The sequence below is a fragment of the Bombina bombina genome, chromosome 3, assembly GCF_027579735.1.
Source record: "Bombina bombina isolate aBomBom1 chromosome 3, aBomBom1.pri, whole genome shotgun sequence".
In the NCBI taxonomy this organism is placed as follows: Eukaryota; Metazoa; Chordata; class Amphibia; order Anura; family Bombinatoridae; genus Bombina; species Bombina bombina.
In genome coordinates this window covers 672329783-672349596 of record NC_069501.1, presented here as the reverse complement: position 1 = coordinate 672349596, position 19814 = coordinate 672329783, and the positions used below count along the sequence as shown (strand labels likewise).

Sequence of the window (19814 nt, the reverse complement as noted above, 5' to 3'; positions counted from 1 at the left end):
AAATGCAAAAAAAAATATGAGGGGTAGACAATGTATGATAAAACTTGTTAAAGGAATATGAACCCCCCCAAAAAAAAATCTCATGATTTAGGTAGAACATACAATTTTAAACAACTTTCCAGTTTACGTCTATTATCAAATTTGTTTCTCTTGGTATCATTTGTTGAAGGAGCAGCAATGCACTACTGGTTTTTAACTTAACACATGGTGAGCCAATGACAATCAGTATGTGTATAATTTATATATATATATATATATATATATATATATATATATATATATATATATATATATATATACACACACATATATACATATATATATATATATATACACACATATATACACACACACACACACACATATATACATACATACATACACACAGTATATATACACCGGTATATGCAGCCATCAAACAGCAGCTAGAACCTAGGTTCTTTGCTGCTCCTGAGATTACCTAGATAAACCTTCCAGAAAAGGATAACAAGAGAAGGAAGTAAATTAATAATAGAAGTAAATTGGAAAGTTGATTAAAATTGTATGCTCTGTCTAAATCATAAATGTCTAATTATGACTACTGTCTCTTTAATACCAGAAAACAAAAACATATACATTCCTTTACTGTAAGCAATCCTATTTTTAAGATAAGGAGGGAACAGAATGTGATTGTTCTTTACATTTGAAATATGTTTCCCAAGGCTTTCCTTATAAAAATAAAGGGGATGTGACTATGGTCCTTAGGTATTATTGAGGCATACTACACAAAGACCACGAATAGTAAAGTACAGGTGGCCCTCGTTTTAGAACGGTTCAATTTACACCGTTTCAGAATAACAACCTTTTTTCCAGTCATGTGACTGCTATTGAAAAGCATTGAGAAGCAGTGTATTTATTAAAATAGCCAGTAGGTGGAGCTGTCCGCTTGTCTTGCAGCAAAGCCAAGCAAGCTGAAATTAACCAGTTTTACCAGACCTGAGCTATCGAGCAGATTTCAAAGGAACAAGATCTTCCTGTCTATCTCAGTCCAGATTGGAATGCATAGAAAGAACTGTTTGCAGAAAAATGCAAGTGAAGTCTGTGTTGTGTGATTATTTTATTAGGTTTATAATGCTGTTTAGCAAATGTTTTTGTTCATTTAACTTAGTTAAATTATATGTTCTGTGTTGTGTGATTATTTTGCTAAGTTTATAATGCTGTCTAGCATTTAAAGTCTTCATTTCAAAGCTTTTAAAATAATGTATTAGGTGTTACTTATGACAATTTTGAGAGGGGCCTGGAACCTATCTCCCTCACTTTCCATTGACTTACATTATAAACTGGGTTTCAATTTACAACGGTTTCGATTTACAACCATTCCTTCTGGAACCTAACCCCGGCGTAAACTGAGGGCTACCTGTAAATGCTAAATTCACACTTCTAATTAAATTTAATGTGTAGCAATGACATTTATACCAATAAACATTGTGATGATGATAAATAAAAGGAAAAAAGGTTAACATTTAATCTTGGATTTAAAAGGGACAGTCAAGTCCAAAAAAACCTTTCATGATTCAAATAGGGCATGTAATTTTATACCACGTTCCAATTTACTTTTATCACCAATTTTGCTTTGTTCTCTTGGTATTCTTAGTTGGAAGCTAAACCTATGTTCATATGCTAATTTCTTAGACCTTGAATGCCGCCTCTAATCTAAATGCATTTTGACAGTTTTTCATCACTAGAGGGCATTAGTTCATGTGTCTCATATAGATAACATTGAGCTCATGCACATGAATTTACAGAGGAGTGAGCACTGATTGGCTAAAATGCAAGTCTGTCAAAAGAACTGAAATAAGGGGGCAGTCTGCAGGGTTTAGATACAAGGTAATTACAGAGGTAAAACTTGTATTATTAGAACTGTGTAGGTTATACAAAACTGGGGAATGGGTAATTAAGGGATTATGTATATTTTAAAACAACAATAATTCTGGTGTTGACTGTCCATTTAAGCTGCAAAAAATGTACTTTGAATTAAAATCAGCATCTTGCAAAAATCTCTGAGAAAAAGAAAAAACTATAAAGGCTAAATTCCATTCATTCAAATCACAATACATGCTGTCTCATATATAATCACCATAAACTAGCACTTTTAAAGTCTTTAAAAAAAGTATATCAAAAAACACTATTAACCAGCTCCCTTACTGAGACCAAAAAGTGTTTTACTTCTAAAAAATAATATCAAACCATCTCTCTTTTTTGTGTTAAAAAAAGTGCTTCTTACAGAGGCCAAAAAGTTCTGCAACCTAAGTTTTGAAAATGCTGCAAATAAATAGCTGATCTAGGAAATTTGTAGCACTTTGAAACCTTAGGTTACAGAGTTTGCTTTATGGTCTCTTTAGGGAGCGTGTGACAAGCTACATTTTTTGTTCTGCAAAAAAAAAAAAAAAGAAAAAAGAAAAAACAACAATCACTGTTTAATGTTCCTACAAATAGCTTCATTTAAATCATTACTAAGGACATTACATTTTCACCTGCATACAGGACATATACTTGTAATGCCCACAGCTATCAGAAACGGCAGATATCCAAAAACATACTACTGATTACAGCTGTCATACATACAATTTGTACTCTATGTAATCTGTATTTTGACACATAATTAAAGTAGTTTGACTTGAATAGATTATATCCACCTATATTACTTACAAAACTGAGTGGAAATCTGCATCTAATGTTTATGGCTTCTGTAAGAAAAGATTAAAAAATAAATTAGACTGTTAAATAGCTTGCTGTGTGCATTGCTGCTTAGTAAGAAAGTACAGCCCAGGGTACTTTCTGTAACAATAATCTTCACTGAGCTTGTTGTGTAAAGTTCCAGACATGTGTAAATTAATAAAGTTGCGTTAGACGGAAGCTTTCCCATTGCTCAACCATCAGGAGTATAGAGGCGAATAAGGTGCTGCAGCTCTGTTGGGTAACCACTCACAGGACATCGATTGTGAGTTTTCACATAGTAGTAGGCACAGCGGTAGCAGTATACGTATCCTGAAGTGCCCAGGGCTGTATCATTTACACGCACCTTGCGACAAAGAGGACACACAGTCTTTAACTTAGGAAGGAGTGGAGAATAGGTTTCCAGTTCAAAATGGATGGGTGGGGGAGGGGCGGGAAAGGTACTTAGAGCCTTGAGAGTATCTTGGTTTTCTGATGAGTACCACCATTCCAGAAACTGCAGAAAGAAAACCCCCAGTGATAAGCTGGTTGAGAGGGAAAATGCCATGCCGCTGAGTGCTTTTTTTACAATATTTCTTACTCTCTGGCTCATGCTGTGGAGAGTAGAAAAGAAAATTAATTAGTTATAACAACAACATGTATGCCAGACATTAATTAGGATAAAGGAAACAAGTTTACATTTAGACTGTTTTTTTTATTAAAAGGGACACACATGAAAAAATTACTAGCATTTAATATTTGCATTAACCCCTTAAAGACCAGAGACATATCCTGTACGTCGCTGGATTTTTAAATGGGGCTTATTAGTGAGACCCAAGCTATTAAGTCCCAAAAACCTTTAACAACCAGGGACATTCAGGGTATGTGAATCCCATTTTAATATATGTTTAACCCCTGCAAAGAAGCTAAAGGGACATAAAACACAACATTTTTCTTTCATGTTTCAGATACAGCATACGATTTTAAACAACTTTCCAATTTACTTCAATTCACAAATTGGCTTCATTCCTTTGGTATTCTTTGTTAAAGGAGCAGCATTGTACTACAAGAAGCTAGCTGAACACATTGGGTGAACCTATATATATATATATATATATATATATATATATATATATATATATATATATATATATACACAGGGAGTGCAGAATTATTAGGCAAGTTGTATTTTTGAGGATTAATTTTATTATTGAACAACAACCATGTTCTCAATGAACCCAAAAAACTCATTAATATCAAAGCTGAATAGTTTTGGAAGTAGTTTTTAGTTTGTTTTTAGTTATAGCTATTTTAGGGGGATATCTGTGTGTGCAGGTGACTATTACTGTGCATAATTATCAGGCAACTTAACAAAAAACAAATATATACCCATTTCAATTATTTATTTTTACTAGTGAAACCAATATAACATCTCAACATTCACAAATATACATTTCTGACATTCAAAAACAAAACAAAAACAAATCAGTGACCAATATAGCCACCTTTCTTTGCAAGGACACTCAAAGGCCTGCCATCCATGGATTCTGTCAGTGTTTTGATCTGTTCACCATCAAAATTGCGTGCAGCAGCAACCACAGCCTCCCAGACACTGTTCAGAGAGGTGTACTGTTTTCCCTCCTTGTAAATCTCACATTTGATGATGGACCACAGGTTCTCAATGGGGTTCAGATCAGGTGAACAAGGAGGCCATGTCATTAGATTTTCTTCTTTTATACCCTTTCTTGCCAGCCACGCTGTGGAGTACTTGGACGCGTGTGATGGAGCATTGTCCTGCATGAAAATCATGTTTTTCTTGAAGGATGCAGACTTCTTCCTGTACCACTGCTTGAAGAAGGTGTCTTCCAGAAACCGGCAGTAGGACTGGGAGTTGAGCTTGACTCCATCCTCAACCCGAAAAGGCCCCACAAGCTCATCTTTGATGATACCAGCCCAAACCAGTACTCCGCCTCCACCTTGCTGGCATCTGAGTCGGACTGGAGCTCTCTGCCCTTTACCAATCCAGCCACGGGCCCATCCATCTGGCCCATCAAGACTCACTCTCATTTCATCAGTCCATAAAACCTTAGAAAAATCAGTCTTGAGATATTTCTTGGCCCAGTCTTGACGTTTCAGCTTGTGTGTCTTGTTCAGTGGTGGTCGTCTTTCAGCCTTTCTTACCTTGGCCATGTCTCTGAGTATTGCACACCTTGTGCTTTTGGGCACTCCAGTGATGTTGCAGCTCTGAAATATGGCCAAACTGGTGGCAAGTGGCCTCTTGGCAGCTGCACGCGTGACTTTTCTCAGTTCATGGGCAGTTATTTTGCGCCTTGGTTTTTCCACACGCTTCTTGCGACCCTGTTGACTATTTTGAATGAAACGCTTGATTGTTCGATGATCACGCTTCAGAAGCTTTGCAATTTTAAGAGTGCTGCATCCCTCTGCAAGATATCTCACTATTTTTGACTTTTCTGAGCCTGTCAAGTCCTTCTTTTGACCCATTTTGCCAAAGGAAAGGAAGTTGCCTAATAATTATGCACACCTGATATAGGGTGTTGATGTCATTAGACCACACCCCTTCTCATTACAGAGATGCACATCACCTAATATGCTTAATTGGTAGCAGGCTTTCGAGCCTATACAGCTTGGAGTAAGACAACATGCATAAAGAGGATGATGTGGTCAAAATACTCATTTGCCTAATAATTCTGCACACAGTGTATATATGTAGCCACAAATCAGCAGCTAGTTCCCAGTAGTGCATTGCTGCTATAGATCCTACCCAGGTATACTTTTCAACAAAAGATACCAAGAGAACAAAGCAAATTAGATAACTGAAGTAAATTGGAAAGTTGTTTGAAATTGTATGCTCAATCTGAATCTTGAAAGAAAGTGTTTGGGTTACAAGTCCCTTTAAAGGGATATGAAATCCATTTTTCTGTAATTTAGACAGAGCATACCATTTAAAAAAAAAAAAAGTTTCCAATTCTATTATCAAATTTGCTTAGTTACCATGATGTTCTGTGTTAAAGACATACCTAGGTAGGTATCTGGAGCACTTTATGGCAGGAAATAGTGCTGCCATGTAGTGCTCTAGCAAATGGATAACATCTTGCAAACCTGCCTCCATATAGTGCTCCAGAAATGGGCCGGCTCCTAAGTATATATATATATAAACAAAAGATACCAAGAGAATGAAGATACTTTGATAATAGAAGTAATACAAATTAGAAAGTTGTTTAAAAAGTGTATTCTGACTCAGATAGTTGTAATAATGATCTATCCCTTGCTGAGACCTCTATGCCTGGCCTGTATAAGAAGATACAATCACTGCAGACAATCCTTGTCAGATAGCTGAACTCACCAATACCTTGTCCATCCACAAATGTGCTTTATTCTGAATATCAGGTTACAGCAGATAATGAATACAGCAGATGATTGAATGTTTACAGTATTTAAGCGGTCAAAAGTTGATACTGATCGTAGCTTGCAATGTAATTAACATGAGTGCTTGTTACATGAGGCCTGTTAGCTGCAGCCATGACAAAGGAACACATCATCAAACTACAAGGGCGGAGCAATACACAAAAAGGAAATGCATAATAGGTCAGAGGTAAGATACTATAGAAAACAGGAGCGTTACCAAAAAAGGTCACTAGATGGCAGTACATAATAAACATAGAGAAGCTGTGAGAAAAATGGCATAAAAATATATAATTTCTTAACTATAACAACATGAATATTAACAGAGGCTATGTAATATTCTATGCCCATTTAGGCAGCACAAAGTGCATGCTCTATCTGAATCATGAAGACATTTTTTGGGGTTTCATATAACTTTAAACATACAGGTAAACCCCCACTTGGGAGCTGCAAGTATTCCAGCTTCAGAGCAGAACATGGACAGTGAGGCAATCAAGAGCGGCATTTACACGTAACCGCCATTCAGCCATATCCTGCTCAGGAGCTCCAATGCTTGTGGCTCCTGAGCAGCACTTTACCTATGTGTTTCAGAAAGTGCAATGTTTGCTTTACAATGTCCCTTTAAGAACACAAAATTACTAGTTAAAGGGATACTGAACCCAATTTTTTTCTTTTGTGATTCAGAAAGAGCATGCAATTTTAAGCAACTTTCTAATTTATGCCTTTTATCAATTTCTTTGTTTTCTTGTTATCTTTATTTTAAAAAGAAAGTCCAGAACCCTGGACAGCACTTGTTTATTGGTGGATGAATTTATCCACCAATCAGCAATAACAATCTAGGTTGTTCACCAAAAATGGGCCGGCATCTAAACTTACATTCTTGCTTTTCAATTAAAGATACCAAGAGAATGAAGAACATTTGCTAATAGGAGTAAATTAGAAAGTTGCTTAAAATTGCATGCTCTATCTGAATCACATAAGAAAACATTTGGGTTCAGCGTCCCTTTAAGTTAAAAGTGTGGCAGACATTTAAACTGGTTTAGTCTTCTTCTATAATTATTTGCCATCTTACAATTTTCTCACATATGTATATTAGTGCAAGATCACTACGTCTCTGCAAATCCAGATCTTAAAGGGGCAGTCAAGTCCAAAATAAACTTTCATGATTCAAAAAGGGAATGTAATTTTAAACAACTTTCCAATTTACTTGTATTACCAATTTTGCTTTGTTCTCTTGGTATTCTTAGTTGAAAGCTAAACCTAGGAGGCTCATATGCTAATTGTTTAGACCATGAATGGCGTTAGTTCATGTATGTCATATAGATAACATTAAACTCATGCACGTGAAGTTACCTAGGAGTAAGCACTGATTGGCTAAAATGCAAGTTTGTCAAAAGAACTGAAATAAGGGGGCAGTTTACAGCGGCTTAGATACAAGGTAAACAAAGAGGTAAAAAGTGTATTATTATAACTGTTGGTTATGCAAAACTGGGGAATGGGTAATGAAAGGATTATCTATCTTTTTTAAACAACAAAAATTCTAGTGTTGACTGTCCCTTTAATGTGGTGATCTTGCACCAGAAATGAGCCGACTAGCTCTTACTTCCACATTCGTATCCTACCGAAGGATCCGAATGCACAAGTCTAATGTATATCACACTAGATATCTAAAGTGTGCTATTAAGATTTTCTTTGAACCCGATCAAAGAAAAAAGTTAGGTAATATTCTAATTAACAGCACAATGCTTTCAGTTAACAAAAAGCCTATATTCAGAACGATCCAACAAACCCTTATAAGAATCTCATAAACGACAAGTGAAACTCTGGAAGCAATATTGGGGAAGGTTCTATTGTATAGTAAAATATAACGAATATTCTACCTAAAACAGTCTCATTATTCAATTGACAAAGAACATTTTCTTGAAACTAGCAAATACATCTAAGGTAAAACATTCCTTTTTGATGTCTTACTCTTGCAACAGCATACCTTAGTGCAGAATGAGCCGAGAATGATTTTTCTGATTTGCTCCCCATGGCTTGTAGATCTTCTACAGTCAACCTGGCAAGCTGTACCCCGGCTAAGTGAAGTAGTGGAGAATGATGCCTTGTATTTCCAAGAATATAACGTAGTTGGTAAAACAAGAAACAACCTTCCCATGCCATTTTCACAAAGGGATAGGAAGCCAAAATAGCCTTGTAGCATTTCTTGCAGAAAGATGTTGGGTTTTGAATTGAATAATCTTGCTCCTCTCGCAGCTTTTTCACTAGCTTTTCTAATTTCACCCGCAAGTAGGGAACCAACACCAGAAGCAACAGGGACCTCCAATACTTGTTCCTTGGCAAATGCCTCTGTTTGCCAGTACTCCCTAGGGCCATGCGCTTTAGCCCATAGAAATTTTCAGAAAAGGAAGCGCTTGCCCAGGACAGGTAGTGCTGCTGTAGAAGCAAATCGAGCAGGGTGTAAAGTTCATCAAACCATCTAAACACAATGCCATAGCGTGCAGGGTTAGATTCAGCGAGGACCTAAAAAGAATATGTTAAATTAGCACTGATTATGTCACTTTTATTATGGTTAGCACAGAAATTTGTAAATCACAGCTTTTTATGCACCGGGGGCAATCATTTGTTCCACAAGACTCACTATATATATATATATATATATATATATATATATATATATATATATATATATATATATATATATATATATATAAATAAATAAATAAATGGTGCAAAATTATTATCATTAGTTATTTGTAGAGCACCACCAATCGGGGTTATTTGTAGAGCACCAATAGATTCCGCAACGCTATAAACAAAGGTATTATATGCAAGGTAACATTTATAGGAGACAAATGTGTAGAGAGGTCTGCAAAAAGTTGCACTGTTTTAAACCAGCTCTCATGAAGGTGATCCACCAAACATCTGGGCTCATAGGATTACATGCTAAGGGGGTTCAGGGAACGAAAACGGTTAGAGAGCTACTGAGGTAAGGAAATGTTAGCGTACATTGTATGCGTCCCAGTTTAAAGGGACACTGTACTCAAAAATTTTCTTTCGTGATTCACATAGAGCATGCATTTTTAAGCAACTTTCTAATTACTCCTATTATCAAATTTTCTTCATTCTCTTGGTATGTTTATTTGAAAAGCAAGAATGTAAGTTTAGATGCCGGCCCATTTTTGGTGAACAACCTGGGTTGTCCTTGCTGATTGGTCAGCACCAATAAACAAGTGCTGCCCATGGTACTGAAGCAAACATTTGCTGGCTCCTTAGCTGAGATGCTTTCTTTTTCAAATAAAGATAGCAAGAGAACAAATTAAAATTGATAATAGAAGTAAATTAGAAAGTTGTTTAAAATTGCATGCTCTATCTGAATAATGAAAGAAAAAATTTGGGTTCAGTGTCCCTTTAAGGAAACCTTGAAAACAGGAGGAGTGTCTTGTGGAGCAAGGCAAAGAGTTCCACAAGATAGGGGCCAATCTGGAGAATTCCTGTAGGCGGAAATGTGAAGAGGTAACAAGAGAGAAGATGGTTGTGAGAAGAGCGAAGGGGACAGGATGGGGGAGTATCTGGAGACAAGGTCTGAGAAATAAGGGGGAGCAGTGTAATTGAGGGCCTTGAATGTCAGAGTCAGGAAGGAGGTTAAAGGAAGCAAGTGATCAGCCTGGTAGAGGCATTCATTATGGAATGTAAAAAGATAGACAGCAGCTAGGGGGACCAGAGTGGATGGAGTTGTAATAGTCAAAATGGGAGATGAGGATAGAGTGGATTTAAATCTTAGTTGTTTCTTGTGTGAGGAAGTGGCAAATTTTGGAGAGGTTTTTAAGGTGGAAATTGCAGGAATTCGCCAAAGACTGGATGTGGGGAGTGAAAGATAGATCTGAGTCAAGTTTGACTCCATACGCAGGTTTGGGGTAATGAGGTTATTATTAACAGTTATATAAAGTTTGGGGACAGAGATTTTGGAAGGGGCTCAGTTTTGGAGAGAATTAACTTAAGGTAGTGAGAGGACATCCAGGATGAAATATTAGAAAGACAGTTATTGACACGCATTAACAAGGAAGAGGTTAAATCTAGGGCAGAGAGTTAGATATGGGTATCATCAGCATACAATTGCTATTGAAACCCGTGAGACTCTATTAAAGGGTTACTGAACCCAATTGTTTTCTTTCATGATTCAGATAGAGCATACAAATTTGAAGCAACTTTTTAAATTACTCCTATTATCATTTTTTCTTCGTTCTTTTGGTATCTTTATTTGAAAAAGCAGGAATGTAAGCTTACAAGCCAGCCTATTTTTGGTTCAGCACCCTGGATAGCGCATGCCGATTGGTGGCTGTATTAAGCCGGCAATCAGTAAGCGCTACCCAGGTGCTGAACCAAAAATGGGCCGGCTGAAAAAGTTACATTCCTGCTTTTTCAAATAAAGATAGCAAAAGAACGGAGAAAAAAAAATTGATAATGGGGTAAATTAGAAAGTTGCTTAAAATTGCTGAATCACGAAAGAAAACATTTGGGTTCAGTATCCCTTTAAGGAACTGAAGGAAGACGTATAAATTGAGAACAGAAGGGGACCAAGGACAGATAGAAAGTGAGATAAAAGAAGGCGCCAACATAGTGCAGAAATCAATGGGGTAGGACACGCAATATATGTAAGTCGATAATACTCACAAGATTTCAGACACTTGATAAGTGTCACAAGAGCCTCCTGGACCCTCAGAGTCGTCCAGCTAACTCCCACTCCAATGTGGTAAGGTGAATCCGCTCGTATATACCGGCTGTGATGGCTCCAATAGCGGTCTCAGCTTCAGACAGTATTTCAAACTGACAATCCTGTGGCCAGCTCAGGATTCAAATATGCGGTCAGTGCTCACCCGTTGAGAGCCAATTAGCAAGACAACTCAAAGATGGTGATGAAGTAGTAAAATAAAGGTTACCAGTTAAGAATAAAAGATTGTGGCTAAAATCTTAATAAAATAAATAAGACTTTATTTAGCACAACGTTTCTCGGTCTGTACGGTCTCGGTCTGTACGTGACCGTTTCCTCAGGTGCAAAAGTGTATACACAAAGGAAACGGTCACGTACAGACCGAGAAACGTTGTGCTAAATAAAGTCTTATTTATTTTATTAAGATTTTAGCCATAAACTTTTATTCTTAACTGGTAACCTTTATTTTACTACTTCATCACCATCTTTGAGTTGTCTTGCTAATTGGCTCTCAACGGGTGAGCACTGACCGCATATTTGAATCCTGAGCTGGCCACAGGATTGTCAGTTTGAAATACTGTCTGAAGCTGAGACCACCATTGGAGCCATCACAGCCGGTATATACGAGCGGATTCACCTTACCACATTGGAGTGGGAGTTAGCTGGACGACTCTGAGGGTCCAGGAGGCTCTTGTGACACTTATCAAGTGTCTGAAATCTTGTGAGTATTATCGACTTACATATATTGCGTGTCCTACCCCATTGATTTCTGCACTATGTTGGCGCCTTCTTTTATCTCACTTTCTATCTAGTTATTCGCCCTGGGTCACCAACAGGATTCGTTTGAAGAAGCTGCTTGCCATCTGTGATTTGGATACTATCCATATTATCATCGAATATACTAGGACTTTGTGTTTGAGACTGTCTCATTTATATACTATAACAACACTTTGTCCATTATACGACTCTTACTTTGTTTTTCATTGCCATTTACAACTTATTTGGTAATGAGTTTTCTATAACCCACTTTTTTATCCTTGTAATCATCTTTATAGGAGCAATCTTATCTAGTTCCTGCCATATAATAAGTGTTCTTTGACAGTCACTTATTTTAGTTATTATTATTTTTGTTATATATACAACAGTCAATTGACCGTTGGCGCACTGATTATCTTTTTTATTTTTTTTGTTTGACCAAGGACAGAGCCTTATGGTACCCCAACAGAAAGGGGTAAAGGCGCAGAGGATGTGCCAGAGAATGTTATGTTAAAGGTCCAGTTAGACAAGTAGGAGGAGAAATACAAGAGGTCTGAAGGGTCAACAGTATCAAAGGCTGCAGACACATCAAGAAGAATTAACAGAGAGTAAGTGGGCTTTTGATTTTGCTGTAATTAGGTCATTAGTAACCTTAATGATTGCTGTCTCTGTGGAGTGTTGGGGGCGGAATCCAGATTGCAATGGATCAAGGAGGGAGTTTAATGTGAGGAAATGTGATAAACATGTATATACTAGCTGTTCGATAAGTTTTGAGGTAAGGGAGATTAAGGAAATAGGGTGATAGTTGGATGGGGCTGTTGGATCGAAAGAAGGTTTTTCTTACTGTACCACTACTTGCATATAATTGCAAAGGGGTTAAATACATAGTTAAAGCCAGCTCCAGAGTAGCAATGCACTTCCAATAGTGTACGATGTTGCTGATCATACCTAGGAAAAGTTTTTAAAAAAGAATACCAAGAGAAAAAAGTAAATTGAAAAGTCTCTTAAAATTACATGCTCCATCTGAAACATGAAAGTTTAGTTTTGTTTTGTCTTTCATGGTCCTTTAAACGAACATTGGAAGATTCTCCCATCCAGCAAGAGAGATGAAGAAGCTGTTCCAAAAAGTGAGTTTTAAAGGAACATTCTACAACAAATTTAAATGCAGAACTGGGCATTTCAAATTGTATTAAACACCAGGGTTGTAGAATGTGCATAGCCAGTAGCAAGCCCAGAGTAAAAGGAGATTCAGAGTATTTGTCTACACTCTAGCCTTGTTTTTATCCCAACCATAGTAATTTAACATGCAACACTTTTAAAATGTACACCATTCCCTACAACTAATCAGCTTAGGCCTAGTTTCCATTGCTTGGGGTACAGAAACCAATGGCACTATGTCTTTAAATATATGGAGTATTGGTGCTATGTATCTTTATAGGGAACTCATTGTCTCATGGATTGAAGACCCACTGAAAATGATACCTTTATTAAGCACTCTAAATCCAGAAAATATATATTTTTTTCCCCCCATTTTCAAAAGAGCTTTATTGAAGTTACATTAAATTACATACAAGTAAAATATCAACAAGGGGGTCCAATCTGCCCCTGGTACATCATAAACATACAGAAAATTGAAGGTAATAAATAGTTACGGTTTACGGTATCAATAGACTAGGGCTAAGCATAAGCCATATGGGAAATGTAATACCAAATAACTATTAGTGGCGAGACTCAAAGATCTCAAGAGACTCTGATATGAAAGTCTAAAAAAGGGGGAATAGGGGAAAGAAGGGGGAGGGTTGCTAAAAGGGAGGGGATACATAAAGACAACCATGACCTGGGAGCACTAAACCCAATACGTGTCAATCAATCGCAGGTGACCAGTTAACTTGAGGACAACACATTAGGTTTCCAGTCTGTGTCGTAAGTTCCTTTCCAGTCAGCCCAAGTCAGTTCAAACAGGTCAGAGTTACCTAATTTGTGAAAGATGTCTTTCTCCATTGTATAAAGATAAGCCACATAGGAGCAAACATTAGACCAACTAGGTGGGGATTCTTTCTTCCAATCACAAGCTATTAAGTGTTTTATAGACATAAAAAGGTATATACTTATGTATGCATGATGTTTAGGGAGGGTGTGTACCCCTATATGTAGGAGGGCGACTGAGGGTGAACTACGGAGAGATATGCCCAGCCTGGGCAGAACCTGAAAGCACCTGTGCCAAAGAGGGCGAAGTTTGGGGCACTCCCACCAGATGTGCAGGGAGTCACCCCTTTGGCCGCATCCTCTACAACATTGGGGAGACGAACTAGGAAATATTCTAGCCAGTCTAGTGGGGACGTAATACCAATGGGCCAACAGCTTATAGTAGGTTTAAAATAGGGTTGTGCAATGTATAGCTTTTTGGGTGCATTCCAAGGTGTGTCCCCACGTATCTAAGGTGACTGACCTCCCAAGCAGGGATTCCCACCTCAGGAGGTGAGCCGCTGTCTCCGATTGCAGGTTAAGGCCTAGAAGGGCGTAATGGCGGGAGAGGGATCTATTAAGTCTATTGCCTTGAATCCATGTGGCCTCCCAAGGAGTTAGGGGACGGGCCAGTGCGGGCCTGAAGCCCCAGCTGACCAGGAAGCTTTTGATTCTATGAAATTCAAACGTCATATACTATGGTAGAGTTCGTTCAGGGTCAATCTGAGAAATGGGCCTAAATCCGGTCCCTGGTGGAGAGAGCCAGAGATCCGAGACCACGCTGACACCCAGCTGAGCCCATTTCAGGGGGTGGGTGTCTTGCAGTCCTGCCAGTAACCCAGCAAGAGAGGTGATAGGGGAGGGGTGTGGGGCAATATGACCAGAATGGCGTATTTTGTCCCAGAAATACAGGCATTCTCGAATAACAGGGTTCGACTGAGTCAGTTCCCTGCGACAATGCGGAGGTGTCCAGATTAGGTTGTGCAGGTCAAGGTTGCAAGGCAAAGAAGCCTGTTCAATAGAGCGCCATTTGCAGGAGGATTGTTTAAAGGGACATGAAAGCCAATTTTTTTATTTCGTGATTTAGAAAGAGCATGTCATTTTAAACAACTTTCTAATTTACTTCTATTATCTAATTTGCTTCATTCTCTTGATATCACTTGCTGAAAAGCATATCTAGATATGCTCAGTAGCTGCTGATTGGTTGCTGCACCTAGAGGCCTTGTGTGATTGGCTCACACATGTGCATTGCTATTTCTTCAACAAAGGATATCTAAAGAATTGAGCAAATTAGATAATAGAAGTAAATTGGAAAGTTGTTTAAAATTGCATGCCCTATCTGAATCATGAAAGTTTAATTTTGACTAGACTGTCCCTTTAACTCCCCACTGTGAGACATGGGTGAGCATTGCCCCCTCATAGTATCTGACTATCGAGGGGGAGCCCAGACCACCACATACCCGCGGTAGCTGTAGTACTCTCTGCGCAACTCTTGGTGGTTTACCCCGCCAAATGTGCTTGGTAAATTCGCTCTGGAACTGCAGGATAATTTGTCTGGGTACTGGGAGGCATCTGAATAGATATGCAAGTCGGGGCAGAAAGGACATTTTTAGGGCTGCAATCCGTCCAATCCACGAAACATGAGACCCAGAAAATATTTTAAGTTACTTCATGTTGTGTCTGTATTGTGGTTAGTGTGTTTCAAACTAATCACAATACAGACACAACATAAAGTAACTTAAAATATTTTCTGGACTTTGAGTGCTTAATAAATGTATCCTTTTCAGTGGGTCTTCAACCTATGAGAAAACAGAATTTATGCTTACCTGATAAATTACTTTCTCCAACGGTGTGTCCGGTCCACGGCGTCATCCATTACTTGTGGGAAATATTCTCTTCCCCAACAGGAAATGGCAAAGAGCACAGCAAAAGCTGTCCATATAGCCCCTCCTTGGCTCCGCCCCCCCAGTCATTCGACCGATGGTTAGGAGAAAAAAAGGAGAAACTATAGGGTGCCGTGGTGACTGTAGTGTATAGAGAAAGAAATTTTTCAAACCGGATTAAAAAAATCAGGGCGGGCCGTGGACCGGACACACCGTTGGAGAAAGTAATTTATCAGGTAAGCATAAATTCTGTTTTCTCCAACATTGGTGTGTCCGGTCCACGGCGTCATCCATTACTTGTGGGAACCAATACCAAAGCTTTAGGACACGGATGAAGGGAGGGAGCAAATCAGGTTATCTAAACGGAAGGCACCACGGCTTGCAAAACCTTTCTCCCAAAAATAGCTTCCGAAGAAGCAAAAGTATCAAATTTGTAAAATTTGGCAAAAGTGTGCAGAGAAGACCAAGTCGCTGCCTTACATATCTGATCAACAGAAGCCTTGTTCTTGAAGGCCCATGTGGAAGCCACAGCTCAAGTGGAGTGAGCTGTGATTCGTTCAGGAGGCTGCCGTCCGGCAGTCTCATAAGCCAATCGGATAATGCTTTTCAGCCAGAAAGACAGAGAGGTAGCAGTAGCTTTTTGTTCTCTCCTCTTACCAGAGTAAACGACAAACAAAGATGAGGTTTGTCTAAAATCCTTAGTTGCTTCTAAATAGAACTTTAAAGCACGAACTACATCTAAATTGTGTAACAAACGTTCCTTCTTTGAAACTGGATTCGGACACAGAGAAGGAACAACTATTTCCTGGTTAATATTCCTGTTGGAAACAACCTTCGGAAGAAAACCAGGCTTAGTACGCAAAACGACCTTATCTGAATGGAACACCAGATAGGGTGGGTTACACTGCAGAGCAGATAATTCAGACACTCTTCTTGCAGAAGAAATAGCAACCAAAAACAGAACTTTCCAAGATAGCAACTTGATATCTATGGAATGTAAGGGTTCAAACGGAACCCCTTGAAGAACTGAAAGAACTAAATTTAGACTCCAAGGAGGAGTCAAGGGTCTGTAAACAGGCTTGATTCTGACCAAGGCCTGTACAAAAGCTTGTACATCTGGCCCAGCTGCCAGTCGTTTGTGTAACAAGACAGATAAAGCAGAAATCTGTCCTTTTAGAGAACTCGCCGACAATCCCTTATCCAAACCTTCTTGAAGAAAGTAGAGGATCTTAGGAATTTTAATCTTACTCCAGGAGAATCCCTTGGATTCACACCAACAGATATATCTTTTCCATATTTAATGGTAAATCTTTATAGTCACAGGTTTTCTGGCTTGGACCAGAGTATCTATCACCGAATCTGAAAACCCACGCTTGGATAAGATCAAACGTTCAATTTCCAAGCAGTCAGCTGCAGAGAAACTAGATTTGGATGTTCGAATGGACCTTGTATTAGAAGATCCTGTCTCAAAGGTAGCTTCCATGGTGGAGCCGATGACATATTCACCAGGTCTGCATACCAAGTCCTGCGCGGCCACGCAGGAGCTATCAGAATCACAGAGGCCTTCTCCTGTTTGATCCTGGCTACAAGCCTGGGGAGGAGAGGAAACGGTGGAAACGCATAAGCTAGGTTGAACGACCAAGGCGCCACTAATGCATCCACTAGAGTCGCCTTGGGATCCCTGGATCTGGACCTGTAGCAAGGAACCTTGAAGTTCTGACGGGACGCCATCAGATCCATGTCTGGAATGCCCCATAATTGAGTCAACTGGGCAAACACCTCCGGGTGGAGTTCCCACTCCCCCCGATGGAAAGTCTGACGACTCAGGTAATCCGCCTCCCAGTTGTCTACTCCTGGGATGTGGATTGCAGATAGGTGGCAGGAGTGATCCTCCGCCCATTTGATGATTTTGGATACCTCTCTCATCGCCAAGGAACTCTTTGTTCCCCCCTGATGATTAATGTAAGCTACAGTCGTCATGTTGTCCGACTGTAATCTTATGAATCCGGCCTTCGCTACTTGAGGCCAAGCCTGGAGAGCATTGAATATCGCTCTCAGTTCCAGGATGTTTATCGGAAGAAGAGACTCTTCCCGAGACCATAGACCCTGAGCTTTCAGGGAGTCCCAGACCGCGCCCCAGCCTAATAGACCGGCGTCCGTCGTGACAATGACCCACTTTGGTCTGTGGAAATTCATTCCCTGAGACAGGTGATCCTGGGACAACCACCAACGGAGTGAGTCTCTGGTTATCTGGTCTACTTGAATCTTTGGAGACAAGTCTGTATAATCCCCATTCCACTGCTTGAGCATGCACAGTTGTAATGGTCTTAGATGAATTCGAGCAAAAGGAACTATGTCCATTGCTGCCACCATCAACCCTACTACTTCCATGCACTGAGCTATGGAAGGCTGCAGAATAGAGAGAAGAACTTGACAAGTGTTTAGAAGCTTTGACTTTCTGACTTCTGTCAAGAAGATCTTCATTTCTGAAGAATCTATTATTGTTCCCAAAAAGGGAACTCTTGTCGACGGAGACAGGGAACTCTTTTCTACGTTCACCTTCCACCCGTGAGATCTGAGAAAGGCTAGAACAATGTCTGTATGAGCCTTTGCCTTGGAAAGAGATGACGCTTGAATTAGAATGTCGTCCAGGTAAGGTGCCACTGCAATGCCCCTTGGTCTTAGAACCGCTAGAAGGGACCCGAGCAACTTTGTGAAAATTCTGGGAGCAGTGGCTAGTCCGAATGGGAGAGCCACGAACTGATAATGTTTGTCCAGAAAGGCGAACCTTAGGAACTGATGATGATCTTTGTGGATAGGAATATGTAGATAAGCATCCTTTAAATCCACGGTAGTCATATATTGACCCTCCTGGATTGCAGGTAAAATTGTTCGAATGGTTTCCATTTTGAACGAAGGAACTCTGAGAAATTTGTTTAGAATTTTTAAATCCAGAATTGGTCTGAAAGTTCCCTCTTTTTTGGGAACTACAAACAGATTTGAGTAAAACCCCTGACCTTGTTCCACAGTTGGAACTGGGTGTATCACTCCCATCTTTAACAGGTCTTCTACACAATGTAAGAATGCCTGTCTCTTTATTTGGTTTGAAGATAAGTGAGAAATGTGGAACCTTCCCCTTGGGGGTAGTTCCTTGAATTCTAGAAGATAACCCTGAGAGACTATTTCTAGTGCCCAGGGATCCTGAACATCTCTTGCCCAAGCCTGAGCAAAGAGAGAGAGTCTGCCCCCTAATAGATCCGGTCCCGGATCGGGGGCTACCCCTTCATGCTGTTTTGGTAGCAGTAGCAGGCTTCTTGGCCTGTTTACCCTTGTTCCAGCCTTGCATTGGTTTCCAAGCTGGTTTAGTCTGGGAAGCGTTACCCTCTTGTCTTGGACTTATTCTTAGCCTTGAAAGGCCTATCTTGTGGGAGGGCCTGGCCCTTTACCCCAGTGATATCTGAAATAATTTCCTTCAATTCTGGCTTAAAAAGGGTCTTACCTTTGAAAGGGATATTAAGCAATTTTGTCTTGGAAGATACATCCGCCGACCAAGACTTTAGCCAGAGACCCTGAATTTTTCGCCGCTAATTTCGCTAACTGCAAAGCGGTGTCTAAAATAAAGGAATTAGCCAACTTAAGTGCGTGAATTCTGTCCATGACCTCCTCATATGGAGTCTCCCTACTGAGCGACTTTTCCAGTTCCTCGAACCAGAACCACGCCGCTGTAGTGACAGGAATAATGCACAAAATAGGTTGAAGGAGGTATCCTTGCTGTACAAAAATCTTTTTAAGCAAGCCCTCCAATTTTTAATCCATAGGATCTTTGAAAGCACAATTGTCCTCAATGGGACTGTTTGCCATGTGTCCTTCCTGGGGTCGACCATGGGGAACAATTTCTTAAATATAGGAGGAGGGACAAAAGGTATGCCTGGCTTCTCCCACTCCTTATTCACTATGTCCGCCACCCTTTTAGGTATTGGAAAGGCATCAGGGTGCACCGGGACCTCTAGGAACTTGTCCATCTTGCACAATTTTTCTGGGATGACCAGATTGTTACAATCATCCAGAGTAGATAGCACCTCCTTAAGTAATGCGCGGAGATGCTCTAATTTAAATGTCACAACATCAGGTTCTGCCTGCTGAGAAATTCTTCCTGTATCAGAAATTTCTCCATCTGACAAACCCTCCCTCACTGCCACTTCAGACTGGTGTGAGGGTATGACAGATAAATTATCATCAGCGCCTTCCTGCTCTACAGTGTTTAAAACTGAGCAATCGCGCTTTCTCTGAAATCCTGGCATTTTGGATAAAATATTAGCTATGGAGTTATCCATTACTGCCGTCAATTGTTGCATAGTAACAAGCATTGGCGCGCTAGAAGT

The 19814-nt window shown here is 39.6% G+C and overlaps 1 protein-coding gene across 1 annotated transcript in view; it reads right to left on the bottom strand.

Moving 5' to 3' along the window:
* Nucleotides 1-2438: 2438 nt before the first annotated feature.
* PEX12 (peroxisomal biogenesis factor 12) overlaps nt 2439-19814 on the bottom strand; it is a 33565-nt gene continuing 16189 nt past the window's right edge. Inside the window, exons 4-5 of the mRNA XM_053704844.1 lie at nt 8105-8640; nt 2439-3308 (exon numbers count right to left, since the gene is read on the bottom strand). Coding sequence (XP_053560819.1) covers nt 2909-3308; nt 8105-8640 — 936 coding nt within the window. The 3' untranslated portion in view covers nt 2439-2908. The remainder of the gene's footprint in view (nt 3309-8104; nt 8641-19814) is intronic.